Source organism: Mastomys coucha, unplaced genomic scaffold, assembly GCF_008632895.1.
Source record: "Mastomys coucha isolate ucsf_1 unplaced genomic scaffold, UCSF_Mcou_1 pScaffold3, whole genome shotgun sequence".
NCBI classification, from domain to species: domain Eukaryota; kingdom Metazoa; phylum Chordata; class Mammalia; order Rodentia; family Muridae; genus Mastomys; species Mastomys coucha.
Genome location: NW_022196909.1, coordinates 59605590 through 59628355, shown reverse-complemented (window position 1 = coordinate 59628355; position 22766 = coordinate 59605590). Strand labels below are relative to the sequence as shown.

At 40.0% G+C, this 22766-nt stretch overlaps 1 protein-coding gene across 4 annotated transcripts in view; it reads right to left on the bottom strand.

Annotated features, from left to right (window-relative positions):
* Nucleotides 1-22766, bottom strand: part of Supt3h (SPT3 homolog, SAGA and STAGA complex component) — a 353506-nt gene that overhangs the window by 105660 nt on the left and 225080 nt on the right. For all 4 annotated transcript variants that reach the window (XM_031348370.1, XM_031348369.1, XM_031348372.1 and 1 more), the window contains 3 exons: nt 13771-13857; nt 11197-11287; nt 1970-2115 (listed from right to left, as the gene is read on the bottom strand). In XM_031348370.1, coding sequence (XP_031204230.1) covers nt 1970-2115; nt 11197-11287; nt 13771-13857 — 324 coding nt within the window. The remainder of the gene's footprint in view (nt 1-1969; nt 2116-11196; nt 11288-13770; nt 13858-22766) is intronic.

Below are 22766 nucleotides of genomic sequence, written 5' to 3'. Positions count from 1 at the left end.
GGGCGGGGGGGGGGGCAAGAAAGCTTGTCCTAGTGCAGCTCCATTGGTGGGTCAACACCATTTCCTCCATTGTAGGAGAGAAGGTAGGGCACAGTTTCTGCAAGCATAAGTGATGCTTAGAGGAAAATTAAATCACGGAATGATGCCGAGGCTGATTATTCGACTGCACTTTAAAAGCCAGAGATTGCAGTCTGGGAGTCCAAAGTGGTTTCATATGGACTGCCACAGCTGCGGTTTACTCTTGAAACTCTAACCTGTCAAATTAGAAGCAGGCAAGGCCTCTGCTCTTAATGGTTCCCCTTTCTACTTGTACTGTCTGCAGTTATGTCTACAAGTCTATCATTTTTTATTCATTTCAACTATGCCATTTGATTGAGTAAAATATGGAAACTACTTGTCATCTTGGCAGAGGAAGACTCTAGGATGCTGTGGGCTTGAAGGAACATCAGCTTGGGGCTTGCTGTGCAGATGAGGCTGACTTCTACTCTGTGAGTGCTTGCCAAGCTTTGCTGATATTTCATTACCCTCATTAACACTGTACAGTGTATCTACAGTTGTGGACAGTGGTTCAGATGTGTGAGCACAGGGCTGCCCTGCTCTGGAGCCTTGGCTGAGTTTACTGCTCCAACGTTCTTCTGGCTCTTCTCTGCTATTTCGAGCCTGGTGTTTCAGTGCCTTGATTATCTGCCTCAACTGTAGACTGACCTGTTCAGTGGAGATCTATCCCAGTGAAGCTGAAAAGCCAGGTGCTCAGACTTTACATATAATGCTGTAGAGCCCTCCCTTACAGTCTCCCTCCACGCACATCTCATGATATGAACTATTAAAGACTAAGCACAAACACTTTCCTCCCCAAGCAACACCATAAGTGAAACCATGCCCTACAAAATCATATCCTGTTGAGGACATAATAACATCAGAAATATATGCTTATCATCTGCTTTAGACAACTTAGCACATTTTTGGCCCATGGCAAAGTTGAAGTAAAACCATTTGCAGTTGTCTCAAAGCAAGATAACCACACTTTTCTAAGGTAATTGATACCTAAGAGACTATTGCCTTCAGATCACAGTTCAGGATCTAGGCATGCTAATTCTTTAAAGAATGTTGTTAAAATTTACAATGCATAGATGTCAACTGGGCTCCTTCCAAAACTTAATGTGAAATAATTACCCACTTTAGCATGCATAGAGACCATGATGCAATAAGCATTTAGAAACTCCCTTGGAATTCTGGAATTACCTTTTTCCCAATTTAAAAAGAGGGGAAACTGAGATCCCTTTTTGAATGTAAAACCAGAATAGTTGCAGTAAGAACTAAGAATACTACCGTGTATGTTGGAAGGCACTCAAATGAAGTCAATCATTACTTTCATTTTTTTCCTAGAGTATATTGAAAGAAACAGTGATTTAAAGTATAGATAGCTAAAGTAAACACAAGACATACAATTTTTATATTCATTGTGAGAACATGTGTAGGGAATGCAAATATGTCACTTGCGTTCTGTGACAGTGATATAAAGCATATAGCTTCCCTGGACACCACCTTAGCCGGAGAGGCTAACCGCAGGCTGCCAACAGCAATCTGAAAGGCAGCTCTTCACTCTGTATGCCAAGACCAAAGCTCTAAGAATTACCTTTGCCCCAGAGGCAACTGGATAATTTGGAACAAAAAAATTAAGTAAATATTTAATCTAAAGTGGTCTGAATGGAATAAAGTGCATCAGCAAATGTCAGATCCAGAGCAAGGAATGCTCGTCATTTCCAAAGAATAAAACACAGAATCAAAATTCAAGATGTTTCTCAAAGTCAAGTGTGGAGGAAAAACTTCCTCCTTTCCCAGGGCTTGCTCCTGAGCATGCTGCAGACAAAGGCACTTCAGGCTACAGTCAAAGACACCGGACACAAAGTGAGAGTACTGGCATTATGCTGGGCAGGGGACATCTACGGAACACAAGAACGTGCCATACCTCCATTCTCTCCTGTTTGACATCATCGAGCTCGTTGTCTTCAAACATTGCCAGCAGCTCTCCTGTCTGGTCAATAGAGGTGATCACGTCCTGAGCGATCTTCTGTCTCTTGTTCGTACTGCTGCTGCTGCTGCCACTCAGTTTTTCTTCAGGAGGATTAGGAAGGGGACAAAGCACAGCTGCCCTGAGCAGGGTTTGTCATCACCGACCAGCACGGCACACACTGCATGGGAAACTCACTCAAAGCCATCTTTACAGAGAAAACTTTTCCTCTAAAATAAGTCATACAGAAATCAATCCAATATCACAAAACAAAAATTAGAATCAAATTACTTATTAATCCATAGTAAGTATGAAAGGGCTGGCTGAATCCCTTATGAAAGGAAGAGAGGCTCTCAGGTTTGGCAGAGAATACTGCTCCATAGTACTTACAAGAGAAATAAAATACAAGCAGGAAAAAGAGGGTGCACTAGGTAAATGCGAGCAAAGAAGGCAGAACTGACAGCTCCTAGTGTTGGAAAACAGTCCATGACCAAAACTGCTACCCAACACAGCCTGGAATATTATCTGATAAAAGAGGAAGACTAAGAAGGATATTCTTCTATAGACTATAGACTAAATACCACAGATGGAAACTTATTAGGAAATATAATCGATAAAAGATACTTGAATACATTTCTTTTAAACTTTGACAATTTATGGTAAGGCCATTAAAATTAAAAGTACAAGGGCTTCAGCATCTATGTTAGCACACACAGAAATGAGGGGTCTAATCTCCTAAGTCGTTTTCTTTTGAAATAAAAAATTTTAATGAACACAGATGATCACAGTAAGGGCTGGGGATGTAGCTGAGTGATAGTGTTTGTGGTCCACATGCAAGACTCGGTGCAATCCCCAACACCAAGTGTGTATGTGCGTGTGTGGGGACAGAAATACACACACCAAAAATATTATATGTACTGCTTTCTCCTTTATTGTCCCTCCCTCTCCCCACCTCTTCCCTCTCTTTATATTATCCACTGGTTCTCCTGTATGTAATCACCATTACATTTCTCTGTGCTCATATATTTACAATAAATTCCTTTATGTATGTATTGTATTGTATTCATTTTCCTTTAAAAACAGGTCTTACAGTCTTTCTTTATGAAGAGAGATTCTTTTATCCTCCCTTCTGCCCATGTTTCCTCACTGAGGACAGAGAAAGATCTGATTCTTCTGGAAGGCCTGCATAACCATCTACATCTTATAGTATCTACTAATGTGGTTTTAAGTCCATCCCCTGTTGAGGGCAGACATGTTGTGTCAGTGTTTGTACTGGGTAAATGCTGTAAGTGGTAGCCATTCACAGGTGTGCTCTGTTCTCAGAGTATACGTTTCCAAGAATGGAAATGTTACAGGCGCTTCAAGTTTCATCAAAGAAATTCTGAGCCTGGCAGAGGATGGCCTTGTTGGACATCAGTGGAAGGAGCGGCCCTTGGCCCTGAGGGAGTTTCATGTCCTGGTGTAGGGGAATGTCAGGGCAGGAAGGTGGGATTGGGTCAGTGGGTGCATGAGCACCCTCATAGAGGCAGGGGGAAGGGGCATGGGATAGGGTGTTTTCAGAGGGGAGACCTGGAAAGGGGATAACATTTGAAATGTAAATAAAGAAAATATCCAATTAAAAAAAAATCCTTTTGGAAAAAAAAAAAAAGAATTTCTGAGCCTTCTTTCTCCACATTTCTCCTCAGAACTCCAGGGAAAAGTCAATGAATCTTAAGTGAATATTGTACAGTTAACCCACAGCCAACAGGGAACTCCAGCATCTTCTTATGTCTGCCAGCTAGCCTGGGAACCTTTCTGTTTACCATCCATGTTTATCTTTTGCTAACTAGGCCTCTTCCTATTACCCTGTCGCTGTCTGCCTGTCCACTGCAAAGCATCTTTTGTCATAATCTAAAAATGTCCTATTATTAAGTTACCTTACCTTCTGTCTGACTCCTCTTTACCTCCACAGAGTGGAAACTCAATCTTCAAGTCTTTTCAGATTTACTGTTTACTTCCTTTTGTTTTTCGTACTTATGCACCCAGAATTTGTTTTGTATACAGTAAATTCTGTATGTTTCACATTTAGTGTCTTTAATAAAATACATGTACATCACCATTAATACCCTATGTTTTCCTGCTACCTTGGACTGTGTCATACCTTGAATCTCCATGTCTCAGATTCTGTTCTTGGACTTCCTAGTTTGTGTCAGTCACTGATAACACAAAGTCCTCAATGACACCACAGGATTGAAATATATACTTATTCTTGGATTTCATCCTTTCTCAAGCTACATATAGACATTTCTTGCTCCATAGGGAAGCTATGATATTTCTGTCTGATTCATTCCAAGAAAACATTATTGGAATTATACCCAAAGGACCATGAATTCAGTAATTTTGGTTGAACTGATGCACTTAATATATTTCAATTGTGTTGTCCTTTCTTGTTGTCTTTATTCCTAATTGAATCCATCCTTTAGTCAATGTTAATCAAATGTTTCCTATTTCAATCCCAAGGACTATTTCCTTGAGCCCTGCAGGTGACTATGCAAAGGACTGTGGTGCTCAGCACTGTTTCAGGATGTTTATGTTGACCCCACATATTTACTAATATGCTTCTTAAGTAGTTAAGATGGGGGTTATTACTCATTTAAAACTAAAGATTAGTGAAATGAGCTATGTAAGCTACCCACTGATAGTTCAAGTGTAAAAGTGAACTGTCTTGCCAATTTCACTTTTTTTTTTTTAAAGTATTCTGTGGACACAGTGAACAAAACAAACCTAACATTGGCATTCCACTCTAAGGAAGTGCGATCTAAGTACATACACTTTGATATTTTGCTAGTTTATTATTTAGCTATTACAGGTGTGTCATACTAAACTAGTGGTTCTCAATTGACCCTTACATAGAATTCCTCATGTGGCAGTGACCCCAAACCATAAAATCGTTTTGCTGGTAGTTCATAACTGTAATTTTGCCACTGTTATGAATTATAGTATAACTATCTGATATGAGGATATTGGATGTGTGACCCCTTTGAAAAGGTCATTTACCCCTGCAAAGAGGTTGTGACCCACAGGTTGAGAACACTGTAACAAACAGTACATAATCTTCTTTAATCTTTTAGGTATTTTAATACAGAATTCTATGAGTAATGCTAATATTATCTAGTTTTCTTCACATTTATATGCACATCCATCAAATACTTACTGAGCACTAGATTTTGTGACCTTCCCATTAATCTTTTTGTTGACAGTTGTGATTCTTTCTTTTTTTTTTTTTTTAAAAAATTAAGTCATCCATGTCGATAAACCTACCACTTCTTCTCTTTGTCCATTTGAAATTGTAATGTTCTTTTCTATTCTATTATTGCTTTTCTGTTTTCTATTTCCATTACTTAAAGTCCTGCTGTTCTTTCCTCTTGGGGGTATGAACTGCATGTGTACATGGTGTACTATGCACACATGTGCTGGTGTGACTGCCTGGATATATGTGCACACGTCAAAGGTATCAACTGTCCTCCTCTGCTACTCTCTGCTGCATTCCTTCAAAGCATGGCTTTATTCTTTTCTCTTAAGATAAAACCATAAGGGCTAGGGATATGGCTGTGTAGGTAAGGTGTTTACCATGTAAGCCTGATGGCCTGAGTTTGGATCCCCAGAACCTACATCGAAGCTGGAGGCAGTAGAGTGAGCATCTGAAGTTGCAGTGCTCAGTTCAGCTCTACCAGGAGATGGGAGGCTGAGGCAGGAGAGTCTCCAGAAGTATACAGACCAGCTAGTCTGAGGCATTCAACAGTAAATAAGCTGTAAATAATGAAAGGACTGATACTTAAGGTTGTCGTTTGACCTCCACACAAGTACATGACACGTACGTGCCTGTACTCAACACACACATACTCCCACATGCGAGAGAAAACTACTATGATATATATTAATATATTTGTTTAGTTGTATTGAGGGAGGAATAAGCTAAGGGACCTGGCACAGTAACATGAGCTCTACAACAGAGCTACACCCTTAGCTGATTTAAAAGCAAAATCTAACTCAGAAAGTTACTGCAAGGGATCATAAAGGAGTTGTTAAATGTTGCAGTTAGTGGCTAATATGGATTAAGGAACAGGATATCAGTGAGACTTGGGGAGTTAGAAAGAGCTAAAATATTTTTCATTGGAATAATGATGGTTATACCAAATAAAGATGACTCAAACATTTATGATGAGTATCTAAATTTATCAGGTTTTAAGAAAAGTGTAGACTGCAAATGAAATAAAAACAAATATTTTCTAAATATTAAAAAAAAACTTATTTCATAATTGTGTGCCTGCTAATTTATATCATGGTTTTTCCCTTAAGGAAGATAGGAGTAAACTTTAAGTCCATCTTTGCCTAAATTATGCAGCTTTAAACAAGGGATTGCTAAGAAATTACTACATTATCATTTCAGGGCAGAGTCTGGACAGAGATCTAATGTAGCAGCTAACTCTTTAGACAAAAGGTACAAGCTGAAGCCAGAGCCAGTGAAGGCAGTGCTGCAGTACTCTAGAAGTAAAGTCCATACAAAATGATACATTTGTTTAAATATTATGAGATTTATGTGTATATGTGTGTGTGTGAGAATGTGTGTGTGGTTGTGAGTTTCCTTTTGGCTTTGATAGTTCTGTCTAGGAACGTACTAACTTTTCAGATGGCAATGTCATACAGCAAAGAGGTTTCACAAGAGTATTTTAAATGATTCCATAGTGCAACCCTCTGTTTCCAGCCCCAGGCAAACACTACTCTCTATTCTCCCTCTCTTGCTACTTAGATCTGTGGTCTCTGTGGTGGGCTTCTTCTACTTCATCACATATGAGCATGATCGTAGTCAATTCCACTTTATTACCCTAAATACTTCTTGCATAAATACAAAATATGAAAAGGCATTTATTTATGCCTTTATATGTTGGCAGATATTGGGCTGACTCTAGCTTTCTGTTATGAAGTGTGAATATCTCTCTTCATTTGGCTTTACTGGGTGTTGAATGGCTGGTTCACTTTGTCTGTTATTGCCTGTACCATTTTATCCTCCTCCTAGCAGCATAAGCTAGATGTCTCCACGTGCGCAGCAGCATTTGCCTTCACCTGTCTACTCCCAGATACCCTTGTAGGTAGCAGCTGACCACTGCGGTTCTGACTTGCATTTGTAGTATGGCCCAGGCTAGTGGGCATCTTTTCTGGCACCTCATAGCTAGTGTTTTAGTTCTGCTGCAAGGTTATCTAGTATTCATTGGAAAGCTGCATTATTGTCTTTATTATGGAACTGAAGAGTTCATTCAACATTTAAATTAAAAATTTCTTGATAGAGATATATGTAAGATCTTTGAGTTTTGTTTTTTCTTCTGTACATTCTTTGAAGCACAATGGCTTTAAACTTGATCAGTGCTGACTCAATAGCAGCTTCATTTGCTGCTGTGCTTCTGGTGTCCTGTGCTTACAATACTGTCCTTACACAGGCTGTGAACATTTACTCCTGCTTTATTTTAAAAAATTCCTCTTTTGAAAGCCAGAGAGATGGCTCAGTAGGTTAAAATGCCTGCCGTCACACCTGATGACCTAAGTTCAACCCCAGGACCCAGAAAGAGCCTATTCCTGCAAACTACCTTCTGTCTTCTGTACTCTCACCATGGAATACACCCCATACATGCATTAAAAAAAAAACCCAAGTAAATAAAGATATAGTAAAAATGGAAAAGAGACTTGAATTTTGTGTTGTTATAGGGAGCTCCCAATGATCTGTACTTAGGCTTTTTGGTCTTTTGTCTGTTTTGGGGAGGTGCATACTGAAGTATGGAGTTAACAAATTATTTTTTCTATGTAGATTTCTAGATATTACAATGTCTCTAGTTGAAGGAATGGTTTGTTCCACATGGAACTGCTCTGCAAACCTGTCAAACATCACTGAGCCTCTCTGCCAGCCTTGTGCACTTGTGCACTCAGTCCTGATCACTATTGACTAGCATGTGTCTGTCCTTTGGCCCACCAGATCTTGTGTATATTACAGTGGTTGACTAGCATGTGACTGTCCCTCTGTCCACCAGAACTTGTGTGTATTACAGTGGTTGTCTGGCACGTGTCTGTCCTGCTGTCCACCAAATCTTGTGTGTATTACAGTGGTTGACTAGCACGTGTCTGTCCTTCTGTCCACCAGATCTTGTGTGTATTACAGTGGTTGACTAGCACATGTCTGTCCTTCTGTCCACCAGATCTTGTGTATATTACAGTGGTTGACTAGCACGTGTCTGTCCTGTCCACCAGGTCTTGTGTGTATTACAGTGGTTTACAGAAGTTTTGTTTAGATGGTACCAACTCTTCTGGGTCATGTACAATAAAAATGGCTCTTGTTTCCTTTAGCATCTGACATCTCCACATGAATGAGAGAATCAGTCTGTTCATTTCAGTAAAAAGCTGGTGAGATCTACAGCTCCAGGTAAGGCTGGCTATTGCCTTAACAGTACCAAGCATTGTAGCCATGGATGCTGGCTGTTTTTCTATTCCTCAGTCCTCTCCGGTCCCCTCAACAGTGATTTGTAGTTTCTGTATAGAAATCTTGCAAGTCAGTGGCAAAATTTATTGCAAAATTGTTTATTTTCTGTTGTTGTTACACTTATCTTCCTCATATGACTTTGGGTTGTTTGTCTTGAGTATAAGGAAAGTCTACCTACTTGTTTTGTTTACATATTTACCTTGTATCCTGAAAACTCACAAATGTGTCCACTAATTGCAACTGTTTCTAGTGAATTAAGATCTTGAGGCTACAGAGAGAATTTTAAATACATACATAGCTTTATGCTGTCCTTCTTAAGTCAAATACATACATATGATTCTTTCTAATCTAATGCTTTCACTTTTTTCCTGTCTCAACACCATGCTAAAACCTTTCATCCAATACTGCACAGAAGAGGATCAAATGCATATTCTCATTGTCATCTTGATTCTGGGGAAGGAAGACTCCAAACTTTCTCTGTAAGTGAAAGTGCTTCCTTCTGGGGTTTCTTGGTCAGTGTAAGCTGCTATAAAATACAGTGCAGACTGGGAGGTTTAAACAACTCACTTACTTCTCTGAGTTCTTAAAATGGGGCATCCCAAGTCAAGGTAGAGCTGGGATCTAGTAAAATCCTCTTTGAATAGAAGGATGTGAGGTTTTGGTGTCTCTCTTTAGAAGTATACTGATCCCGTCCATGAAGATTCTTTTCTGACCTAACAACTTCCCAAAGGTCCACAGATACCCTGTCTGATGGCTCTCATAATCATCTGTCTATATTACAGCATGTAACAGTACACATAATTTTGAGTTTATCCTAATGGAGTTTGTTAGTTTGTTAAGGTACTTGGATAAGTATTTACAATTTTCTCAAATTTGATAAGTTCTCGTTCAGTATTTCTTTGAATACTCTTTCTGATCCTCTCCCTCTCTCTCTCTTCCTCCCTCCCTCCTCCTTCTTCTCTTCTGATACATTACACTGATATATTAGTGGAATGTACACTCCTTATCTTCTGAGTTGTGAAAATGCTGATACACTTAATGGTACCCTACACTTCTCTGAAGCACTGTCTATTTTCTTATTTTTCATCATATAATCTTCAATGTAATTTCATTGGGTCTTCTGCCAATTCAAAGTTTCCGTTGTGATAACTTTCATTTTCCTTGTTGTTCTTGAGTAATTAATTGTGTGTGTGTGTGTGTGTGTGTGTGTGTGTGTGTGTGTGTGTGTGTGTACGTACGTGGTATGCCATGGCATTTTTGTTAGAGGATAACTGCCAGAAGTCTGTTTTCTCTTTCCCTGTGGGTTCAGCAGGTGAACTTGGGTTATCAGGCTTGGTGGTACTGCCTTCTGAGCATATGTACATTTAAACTCCATTATTATAGTTTTTAAAAATTTAATCTGTTTCTTGATACTGTACATTTTGTGAGGCATGATTTTCATACTTACTTGTTCTTCTCTGGATACAATTTGCTTTATTTATTTGAACATGATACAATAGTTACTTTGAAGTTTTTGTCTGCTAAATCTAACATCTGGATTCCAGTAGGCAATTTCTGTTGTCTACTTTTCTTTTTTTATAGATCATATCTACCTGTCTTTACATGTCTAGAATTTTGTTGTTGAAAATGGACATTTTAAATGATATGCCACAGTAAGTCAGGCAAATATTTCTTCCTTTTGGTGGGCTTGTCTTGCTTGCTTCTTTGTTCAGTGCATTGGCTATACTGGGCTCACGGATCTCTTTATAGTGAGCAGCCTCTGATGTCTCTCACCCCTCCACGGTGCAGATTTACATGTGCATTCTCTTCTATTTCCAGCTTTACATTGCCTTTGGCTTTTCCTTTTCAAGATTCCCAGCAAGCTTCTGGCAGGTCTGACTCTAAGTACCAAGCATGGCTATTAATTTCCACTAACAAAAATCTACTGGGTTTTTTTTTTTGTTGTTGTTGTTGTGTTGTTTTATTTTTAAAGATTTAGTTTTATTGTTTCAAATTATATGTAGGTTTGCATGTGTCTGCATTTGGGTATGTGCATGTGAACACAGGTAGCCTTGGAGGCCAGAGGCATTGGATTTCCTGGATCTGGAGTTGTGAATGCTGGGAACCAAAGTCAGGTCCTCTGCAACAGCAGTAAGTGCTCCTAGCCCCAGAGCTACTGCTTTTTATAACATTCTTGGCAATAAAATGCTCCACATTTTGGTGTACTAATGTTGACCCCTTTATTTTGCTGTGGCCTCAAGAGGGTTGTTCTTAGCTCGTTTTCTGTCTCCTCTGTTAAACATCAAGCTAGTCACTCTTTTGCTTATTGCTTTACTATAGATCTCCCAGCCTTCAGTTTGTTGCCAGGATTGCCACTTCTTTTTAAGGTCCTAGGTATGAACTTCCACATGTTCTGCTCCAAATAACTTCCTTAAGGGGTCTGCAGAGTTCTCAGTTCTTCAGGTCTGCCTCTCTCTATGCTGACCCTTGGACTGTACTAGACCTGGCAGAAAGCAGTGCACACTATGGAAAGATGGAGCTGAGAGTCTTGAGCCCTTTGAGGTTCCAGAAATGAAAATGACAAGGTTAACTTGCCAACAAGGAAGTACTTGAGCCAGAATGTAGGGACAACACATGGGAAGACCTGACCCAGCCTCCAGTGCTGGTGCTCCACCTTCAGGTGGATGACCCGTCTACTTACCTTCCAGGAGGTCATCCTCGTCAATGCCTTTGATAATCTTTGACTTGTAGTCTCGGATAAACATGTACTTTAGAAGTCTTCTAAGTTTTTTCTATTGAAAAATAAAGAGGTTTATAATATATTTTTCTTTACTGATAAAGAATTGCTTTAAGAATTAAATTCAACAGACTAGTGCCTGTCGATCACTGGAGAAACACAACTACCATGAGCTTGATAGTATAAGTGGGAAATGTAGCCCTGCAGTAAGAGCTAAAATGTGTGTATAAATGTGTTTTTACATGAGTCCATCCAGGCCTGCCAGAATCAAAATAACACTGTTTTGTATATTTTAAAAAACATCTTAAATTCCTTTTGATGATTTCAATAAATACCATATTGCCTTTGGTAAGCCAAGTATACTTATGCTTTGGAATTTTGTATATATTTGGAGGCAAAAATTATGTAAAAATAGACTTACAAACATCTAGACTGGGAGTTTTCAACAATTCATTTTTGTTTAATTTTTGAGACAAAACTTTGTTGTGTAGCACAGAGCGAACTTGAACTTGGGATCCTGTTGCTTCTGCCTACCTAAAATAATGGGTGCACACTACCACACCTAGCCTGAGAATCTTTTTATAGGACAGTTATGGAAAGTATCTATAAGCTGAGAAATCTGTCTTCAGCCACCTCAAAGCCTGCGAATGATAGCTAGGCCCTGATGATGGCCTTCCAGGATGCAGAAGAGAATGGGAGTAGCACTCAACTTAAGCGACTAATAAAGCCTTGTAGCTTATTCTGTGCTAACCCAAGAATGTATTAGGTCTGGTTGACAACCTGCAGCCTCAGACTTCTAAGAGTGGTAAAAATACTTCTACAAAGCTCTTTACATGAATACCACTCAATATTTTCAATATCCCCAAAGTCGAAACAAATCTAACTAGCTCTTTTCATCTAGGGACCCAGAGGTGGACTATAGTCTTATGACTAAAGCTCACCAGGGCTGGAAGTAGAGTAACCTCTGAGTCTAATTCTGTCATGTGCAAGTGAAGGGAAGTGCCCACCTCATTCATATGCCTGCTGTCTGATTCAGGAGAGCCCAGGGAGGTAGCTCCCCACAGTATGTAAAGACCAGCAGGTGGTAGAAACCACTTCACTACAGACTCCAGCCCTAAAGACAGTCACAGGGCACCCTGCAGGATGGATGGATCAGCTTTTCTTTTCTCTTTCTTTCCTCTTTGCTTTCACTCCACCCATTATTTTAGTTTTATTCTGTTTAGTATTTTTCCTATATAAGCTACTTTATAATCTTTTTGGAATACTTCAGAATATAAATAAAATTATGTGAGAAAGATGAGCAAACTTCTGTTATAAGTATGTTATTGGTTAGTGAAAATATTCAGGTAAGAGTCCTGTACACTAGAAATGCACCATCAAATGACACATATTCCTGAAGTTTCTATACAATTTAAATGGCTGCCCTCCCTACAAAGGGAAGGAACACCAATATGGACTGTGTGTACATGTCTATGTCTTCTCTATGACAAGATGAACTGGGAAGAGCTAAGCAGCCTGTTGTTTCCCAGCAACCCCCATAAGCCACCTTGCCCAAGGGTCCCGGTTTTTGGCAGCAGTCTTCAGGACTCCCTGGGTACAGCACCACTGCAGGTCCTGATGCCTGCTTCCCCTTAAGGATCTCCAAGCACAAAACTAATCAACAATTCCTTTGCTCCCTCCATAAAGTGCTCTTTCCCAGCCATGCCCAGAGCCATCATAAAAACCATGCATCCTGTCAGATTCCTGGCCTTTCTTCTGTACTACAAAAGGTCTCAGGAACCTTGCCTTTGATATAGCCCTTCCTACATCAACTCTCTTTCCCCGTCTGTCATCCAAAGTATAACATTCGCCACAACTTAAATGCTTCAAGCATATCACATAGATTGCTTCAAGCAGACTGCAAGCTTCTTGGTATTGATTCATTTCTTTTCCTTTACATATTCTTTATATTAATAGTCAGTTGATTCAAACAGGTAAAGTAGCATAGAATTTATTCAACTAGCTACTCATGGAAATTATGACAAAAATAAACATACAAAAATCCATCAGTGTTAATAGCCAGAGTTCAGAGTTTTTATTAAAAAAATAGATAGTAGTTTTTAGATTACTTGCATCTAATTTGCTTATTTTTATAAGTCAGTGAAGAGAATAAACTTTGTATTTCAAGTTAAAAATGATCCTGTGAAAGTCTAAATTCTACTAGTATTTAGGTGCCAACTGAGAGGAGCATGAATATGATACTCAGAGAGACGTATTTATAGGAACGGTGCAAAGCTAGTGTCCAGGGAAGTAAGAGGGGAATGTTAGGCAGTGTCTGACAAGGACAGGGGAAGGGAAGAGGAAAACAATGCAGTTTCCCCATGTTCACGGGAAAAACAAACAACTCCTGGAGTAACTGCACTTGGCTGTGTAAATCATGAAGCCTAATCATTGCTTCAATTCTCATTTGACAGCTCTAACAAGGGTCCATCCTTTTCTTATGTAAGTTCAATTAAGCATCAGGCCTCATATTAATGCAATGAAATTGTTTTATGGTACCTTATCTTTTCTCATCAAGAACAGAAGATCTTCTGCTGAGATCACTCTTGCTCCTCGAAGCTGAGAGACTTCTGCAGCTTGCTGTAACTACAACAAAGGAAATGCAGGAAATTGCCTCAGAAATATAAATTATATATAGTACAATCACAATGTCTCAAGAGAGGTAAAGTTCCTACACTAAAGACCTGGGGCTAACCCAGCAATCATGTTCCTGCTTCTTAAAGCAAAGCTCCCTGTGTTTTAAGATATCCAAAAACGCAATTAAATTAGCTTATGTGCCCACCTGTAATAGATACAATAAACAGAACTCCTTGATCTCTTTCATGCAAAAGAGAAATTGTATGCGGCTTCCAAAAATACATTAATACACCTGAAAATAATTTTATGAAATTTTATCCTTCCTACCCATGTGTGCAATGGTTTCGCTCAGTATCACTAGTTGAATAAGTATATTATTAATCTGAGCTCCCATGCTGGTGTGATGTGAAATAGGCCCATTCAGTACTTTAAAGATCAACAAAAACAGAAGCTGTTTCTAATATTCAAAGGAAAAAAAATACTTTTCGCTTTGGCAAGTCTTCAGTGGCTAAAGGATCCAGTCCATAAATCATAGTACTGGACGGCATTAATTTCTTTCCACACTAATTACACGCACACAGTGAACTGTAACTGGGACACACGAGGCAAAGCACCCCTGAAAAGCGAGGCCCCCGAAATGTCCACCTGGGCTTTCAGAGCTACAAAGCCCAGAGTTTTCAGGAATTCAGAAGCCCTAGAAACATAATCTTACTTGAAAATGACCTGGAAAATAAAAGAATGTGAAAAACGATAGTTCTAGTTTTTGGCAAAGGCAGACTCAGTTTCTTATTTTGATTAGTTGGAGGAACATAAAATAGGTCCATCTGAAAAAAATCAAGATGCTGGAGCACATGTGAGAAAAATGTGCCTGTGAGTTCTTCCAAATGTGATCAAACTGTGCTGATTGCACAGAACCAAGTCTCCCATCTTAAGTATTATAAACACATTTACATACGAGAGCGGCTCCTCCGCCAGCATGGGCCTTTCTTTGGAGTAAAATAACACAGGCTCCTGAGTGTTCCTCTTTAACAAAGCCACACTGCCATCTTCATTATTTGAAATTAAATGGTGCATTTGTGCTGAAGGACCTCTGCATGAATGTTTAAACCATTCTGCTAACTAAATAAGCTTCAAACCATCTCTGAATGAGCAGACTATAGAAAGGACTCACAAATCCTCCTGTGTCGGCTTTCCCACTGGATTTCCTGGATACTGGTAGTTGGTATGTAAACAGAATCCTATCTAAATATAGAAACTTAAATTTAACTGTGAGCCATTTAAGAAGAAACCTTAGGAGGGGTTGAGAAGATGATATATCTAGCCCCAAAGAAACCTAGCAGTTTTCACCAAGAACATACTTTCCCTTGAAAATGGTTAGAACGTTGGGGAAATGTTTATACATAATTTTTCACATAAAAATCACCCTATCACAGTCTAAGATACACACAGTCAGGGTGGAGAATATGAGCCACATGTCCATGTCTCTGGACACATAGAGAGAACTAGGAGACAGCTTATAAAGATGTTTTATTTTTTTTAGATGAAGAAGTGGTGTCTACATGAAAACCACTATAGATATCAGCAATATTCGTGCCAACAAAGGACCAGGTGAAGTATGTACCTCTAATAGACTCCTCAGTAAGTCAATGGTTCATCCATATCCACAGCCAGAGCTCTAGCCACAGTACTCTCTAAAATGATGTTTGCAAACTCAATAACCAGAAACATGAAAAATAATAAAGACTGAAGAACTCAACCTTTTGTACCATTTTCCCAAACCATTTGTTATAATAAGAAGAAAATATTTTTATATTTTAATCACTGGGTTTTATTTTTATTTTAAAAATTAAGACAGGCTCTCCAGAAAGACAAACATGGTATGCACTCACTTTAGGACATTAGCTGCAAAGTAAAGGGTAATTGGGCTACAGTCCACATACCCAAAAAAGCCACGAGACAAAGATGGCTCAAGCAAGGGATGCTTGGATGGATATCCCTGGGAAGGGGAAATTGAACAGGGACTCAGTGAGGTGGGAGGAATGCAACAGGAGGGATAGGTGGGGGAAGAGGGAGGGATAGAGTACAGGGAGAGACAACTAGGATCAGGGAGCATCTCTCAGATGCGCTAGAACCCTAGTGCAATGGAAACTCGCAGGAATCTATGAGGGTGACCTTAGCCAAGAAGACTCCTAGCCATGGGCGATCCAAAGCCTGAACTGGCCATCTCCTGTAACCAGGAAAGATTTCCAGTGGAGGGACTGGGACACCAACCCAGCCACAAACCTTCAACTTACAGTTTGTCCTGCCTACAAGATGTGCTTGGGTAAAGGTGGCACAGAAATTGTGGGAGTAGCCAACCAATGACTGGTCCAGCTTGATACCTATACAATAAAAGGGAGCCTGCCCTTGATATTGCCTGGAGGGTCAGGACCAAGGCTGGATAGCCCAGAGACCTAGGATAGAAAATGATTCCTAATGATATTCTGCCATATTCAGACTGGTGCCTAGCCCAATTGTCAGTAGAGAGGCTTCACCTAGCAACTGATGGAAATAGATGTGGAGACCCACAGCCAAACATGAGGCAGAGTGCAAGGAATCCTGTGGAAGAGGAGGAAGAATTGTAGGATCCAGAAGGGTGAAGGACCCCACAAGAAAACCCACAGAATCAACTAACCCGGGCTCATAAGGGCTCACAGACTAAACCACCAGACTCTGCATGGGACTGACCGAGGCTTCTGTACACGTGTATAGCTTGATCTTCTGTGTAGGACTCCTAACAGTGGGAGCAGGGGCTGTCTCTGACTCTTGTCTGTTCTGGGAACCATTTTTCTCATACTTGTATTAAGACTGGACAACCCAACAAGTTTTTCTTTACTTCTCTTGGTCTCTTTTCCACTTATAAAAGTCAGTTGACCCAAGCCACATGTTCTCTCTGATATGCAGTTCCGGGCCAGTAATGTATACATAGATGCTAATGTGAATAAGACGTAATAGTTGACATTTATTTATTATTTGTTTGTGTATGCGTATGGGTGCACGTGTGGAAGTTAAGGGTCGCTTGCAGAAGCCGCTTCTCTCCTTTCACCACCCATATTCCAGAGATCAAACTCAGGGTGTCAGTCTTGGCGACAAGGTCTTTCACCTGCTGAGCCATCTCACTGGGCCTTGATTTCTACTCCTACTAAAAAATTTGGATTCTTAATTTGTAAAAATAAATTCAAGTTATATTTTTTTCTGGCAGTAATTAAAGCACTATGAAACAAGACTCCATTTTTCACAAGCAATATTTAATTGTATAAAATATGTTAGAAATTATTGTAGACCAATAATTTAAGCCTACTGGCTAGTTTAATAACCACTTGATTTCTCTTAACTTGTTAAAATTGGTACATAGCAACTTGGTAAAATATTCTGCAGAAAGACAGTATAATTCTACCATGAGAGTAGTTCAAACTGTTTTAATTGCTTCTGATATGACAGATTTTTATTTAGAGAATCGATGATTGTGCTCTTAGCAACTATTGGAAAATAAAAATAAAAATTCATCTAATAGCTGGGTGGTAGCACACACCTTTAATTCCAGCACTTGGGAGGCAGAGGCAGGTGGATTTCTGAGTTCAAGGCCAGCCTGGTCTACAGAGTGAGTTCCAGGACAGCCAAGGCTACACAGAGAAACCCTGTCTTGAAAAAAACAAAACAAAACAAAAATTCATCTAACATTAAAGCACATTATTGGTAGAGTGATCATATTAAAGGGTACGATATAAAATCATAAAAATAAGTACTAGCTTTATATTCAGCAGAAAATACAATGCATGAATGGCATTTCAAGTGTTTTATTTCTCTTTCTTCTTTTAAAGACAGGCCTATATACAGTAAATGCTGTTTAGAACCCAACTATGTAGGCAAAGCTAATTTTGAACTTGATCCTCCTGCCTCGGTTTCCTGGTTTGCGGATTATGGTATGTACCTCATCTAGTTTAATCTTTAATGCTACAAATAAATGTTTCAACTTCTCACTTTTGCCAATGATATTAACATTTGGGATTTTTCTCCACTTTATAACATTTTCAGCAATGTTTGGGTGTGTTCTTGATTTGCCTAGGGCTGGAACTGTTCTCTCTACTCCACAGTGTTTATCCTAATTCAGGCCTTTGGAGATTTTTATTGATCAGCTTCTACATGTCAGTGTCTCCAAATGGTTATGCATCATGGACTCACCAGCTGCAACCACCATCCTAGGAGTAACAGTTATTATATACCGAGTACCACTTTGTATGGTCCATGTATAAATATTAAGTTGTACTTAAAATTATTTCTGAAAAGTATGTGATGGCAAAAGTCAAATGCACTCAAGGTTTCCTAACGACTGTAGTCCCAACCCCCCACTTCCAACAGTCAAACCTACATCTACTAAGCAGCCACTTCCAATTCTTGCTCTCACTAGTTAGAAATAAAGTGAATCTACTAGAATAAACTTACACTGCTTTATTCTATGTTTTACCTATTGTAAACTTACTATAACATATCACTACTGGTGATGTAGTGATCTCAGAGGCTCTGGGTTTAACCACCATTTTCTCTCCTTCAGATTTTGCCTATCAATTGCATTTTCTGCTGAATATAAAGCTGGTACTTACTTATATGACTTTATAAATGAATATTTGTTAATGGCTTAGCCATGATAATCAAATTTCTCTTTAGAATTTATTTTCTTAGTTAGGCAGTGGTGGCACATACCTTTAATCTTAGCACCTGGAAGGCAGAGAAATACAGGTATCTTGAATTTGAGGTCAGCCTGGTCTATACAGAGGACCTCTCTCACTCTCTCTCTCCCTCTCCCTCTCCTCCCTCTCCCTCTCCTCGTCCTCATCCTCTTCCTCTTCCTCTTCCTCGTCCTCTTCTTCTTCTTCTTCTCCCCCCTCCCTCACACACACACACACACACACATACACACACACACACACACACACACACACACACACACACACACTGGTTGCCTTTGATGTTGAAAGTCACCTTGTTTCCCCTTCTTTCTCAGGCTTGCTGCTCTGTGACCTGCTAGGACCTCAGCCTAGACTGGAGAGGTCCACTTCTCAGCGCTGAGTTCCCTTCTACGGTGCTTGCTTGGCCACTATTGCAGAGCTTCCAGATTTCTCCCAAGCCCTGACTGGAGGCCCTTTTCACCTCTGGCCTCTGTAATCTCACCTATTTATATAGATAGAGTATGAACCTTGAAAGGTTCGTGTCTCCTTTCTGAGCACAGACACAATAGATGCCTTAAAAGTCCATGTACACTAAGTTTAGCTTCTATGTCATCTGAGAGGCCATCTTCATTGATTTTCCCCTTGAGTATGAGTTATGTTTTGCTGGCATTATATATTTCTTGGTAATCTGTAATTTTAACAAATACTAAAACCAACAGATTCTCGGGACTCTGGATTATATGTTCCATAAAAGAATATTGACCTTTCCATAAGCAGACAGTTAACACAAACAAACATAAATCACAGCATCCACCCCCCTCCTGTGGTTAGTTATGGCTAAAAATACCTGTGAATTTTGAAGGAAAGGTCTTTGGTAAACAAATATTTTAAAGACATATTATGTTTGTAATGCATTTATGTAGGGCTGGTAGGATGCCTTTGTGGCTAAGAGCATTTGCTGCTAAACCTGATGACCTGAGTTTGATCCCCAGGGCCCGACATGGTTGAAGGAGAGAGGTGACTTTAGGTGAGACATTCTTTGACCTCCACATGTATACAGCTCCTATCCTCTGGAAGAATGTGCTAGAAACGGCTGATGCATCTCACCAGCATCTGCAGACAGCTTTGATACACATAAGCATGTGTTAAGTTGGCTCTCCATTTAACTGTCCTTCTTTCAGTGTATTCTAGGTATTACATCACTTAGCCCCCATAACAAATCCTTGGGAGAAGTCCAGGTAGATAAAACTATGACTCTAAGTAATGGACGTGTGACATCAATCCAGATACTTGTCTTCAAGATTATTTGTCACTTACAATACTGGAAAATACTATCACTAGTCATACCCTACACTGCAGACTTACAATGTTCAATTTCCAGCTCTTTGCCCTTCCTTACACTGGCATGAAAGCCCTGCATCCCAGCAGAGACTGACTTAGACCCAGGTCTTTTCCAAGGCTTGCAAGATGCTGTTTGCTGGGAACAGCAGCTGTCCAGAGTTCTCTGTCACTGCCTGACCTGAGGGGAACAGCAATACTGCAACATAGCCTGTATCTAGACCTGTGTGGTGAGACGTCTATGTTCAGTAGACTTTGTGACATGCATTTTCAACTATTGATAATTTCAAGTGGAAAGAGCATCTGGGTTTGTCTCACAAAACATTTTCATTGCTGGCCAATGAAGAGTTGCCAAAAAAGGAGAAAAGAAAAGTGTCTGAAAACATCCAAGTTAGTGGTTCTCATAGACCTAAAGCACGGAGAATCAAGTCTGAGAAAAGAATCATATTTGCTGCTGGAGAAACTCATCCTTCAGAATACTACAGATAGAAGATAAATGATGTAATAATTTCCCACCTTGGAACCTTTTCTTCACAGGAGACTGTCATCTGCTCTTAGAACTTGGAGACATAAAATGTTCTAAATTGATGAAAGATGTGTGTAAATTTTTACAGTCTCATTCTTAGTAAGTCAAACACATTTAAGTGTTTAACAACATGATGAAGCTATAATTCTAAGTACCTTGAGACCATAAGAATTCATATATATGCATATATGTATAAACATATATACTAAAGTAAGGAACTGACAAGCTATAATCCATGTGGACCTGCAATGATTTGGAAGTTTTTAATTTGCAATGACTATGTGTTATTGTGTGACGACAGCAGGCCAGACATAGTGAACTTTTGGTTACTCACATTTAAATGAGAAAGCAGTTGGACAGGCAGTAACTATCAGACTTTTATCTTGCAAATGAGATGTTTATAAGAAACTTTCAAGTCTAGACTATTTTAGGATTTTTTTCAAATTTCAAAAGTAATAAAGTATATTTTGGTTGATAATATACATTAGTGTACTCTGTGCTAAACTTGAATATTCCATTGCTGAGCTAGATTTCAGTTCAAATACTATGACACTTGGTTTCAGTTGTTACCTTGACACACCTAGAGTCGCTTGGAAACAGAGTCTCCTAGAGGCTAAGCTGACCTCTGGGTACACATCTAAGAGAGGTGGCCAGCCCAGCATGAGCTGCCCTGGCCTGAGCAAAGAGAGAACAAAGCAGAGTGGGTGCTGTACTGCCTTGGTGCTCTCTGCTCATGTGACTGCAGCAGCTGCTTCAGGTCCCTACCACCTGACTTTCCACAGTGATGAGCTGCAACCTGGAACCATGAGCACCAAACTTTCTTTCTCCCTAAAGGGGTTTTTGTCAAGAGTATTTTACCACAGTGACAGCAAATAAAACAAAGATAAATGCTGTTCAGCTGTCTTAGTGTCATTAATTAGAACAATACTCATTTATTTGACTTTACACAAATGAGTGGTTTGCCTGCCTGTATCTAGTGCATCACAGGTGGGCCTAGTATGGTAGAGCCCAGAAAAGGGCTGCATACAGACATTTATGAACTGCTCTGGGGTGCTGGAGACCAAACTTGATCTTCTTTATGGAGCAAGTACTCTTAATTGCTGGAACAGCTCTGCAGCTTCTGTTATCACTTAAAGAAAATTAACTACTGAAAGTAAAATACAGTTTAGTTGCTTAAATTAACATATAATGAAGTTGCAAGAAGCTCAAGCCTACTTTGAATTTGTGCACCATAATTTATACCTGTCTTCAGACTATCTGGTAACTGGAAAGTGATGCTTGTTGAAACCCCAAAGATGCAGACTTGATGTCATTTTCATTTCTTAACATTTCCAAGCTCTTCTGGTGGCCTGCAGCATCTGCTCACCTCCTGGTACAGTGGTTCCATCTGCAGACACTCCCATCACTGTTTCTAAAGTCTCACAGACGTGGAGTTGCAGCTGTTACTTCACAGGACAGAAGTGTGACAGATAACGGCCAGTCCCACAACACCCAGAGGAAGCACCACTTCCAGGTGCTCTGACCCACCCAGGATCAGAGGTAAGCAGGAACCAACATCTGTCCCAACACTGGGAGTAACTGGGACCAGTGGGACCAGGCACACAGGAACTCCACCAGCCCAGTGACACGGGTTCCTTCCCGTCTGTCTGGGCTGGGGTCCAGAGTAGACCTTGGGCGCAAACTCCACAACACCCAGAGGAAGCTCCACTCCCAGGCGCTCTGATACACCCAGGATCAGAGGTGAGCAGGAACCAACATCTGTCCCAACACCAGGAGTAACTGGGACCAGTGGGACCAGGCAAACAGGAACTCCGCCAACCCAGTGACTCCGGTTCCTTCCGGTCTGTCTGGGTTAGTGTTCTGAGCAGACCTTGGGCACAAGCTCTGCAGCCAGTCCCACAACACACAGAGAAAGCCACACTCCCAAGTAATCTAACAAGCCCAGGATCACAGGATCCCAGAATCACAGGATCACAGAGACTTCCTGACTCTGAGGAGTTCTGACACAACCAAAATCACAGGAAGGACAGGCTCCAGTCAGATTTAACAAGGGCAGGTAGCACTAGAGTTAACCAGAAGGCGGGGGGCAAGCAGAAGAAAACAAACAACACAAACCAAGGTCACTTGCCATCATCAGAACCCAATTCTCCCACCATAGCAAGTCCTGGACACACCATCACACCAGAAAAACAAGATTCAGATATAAAATCACTTATCATGATGATGATACAGGACCTTAAGAAAGACATAAATAGCACCCTCAAAAAAATATAGGAGAATACAGGTAAAGAGCTAGAAGCTCTTAAAGAGGAAACACAAAAATCTCTTAAAGAACTACAGGAAAACAC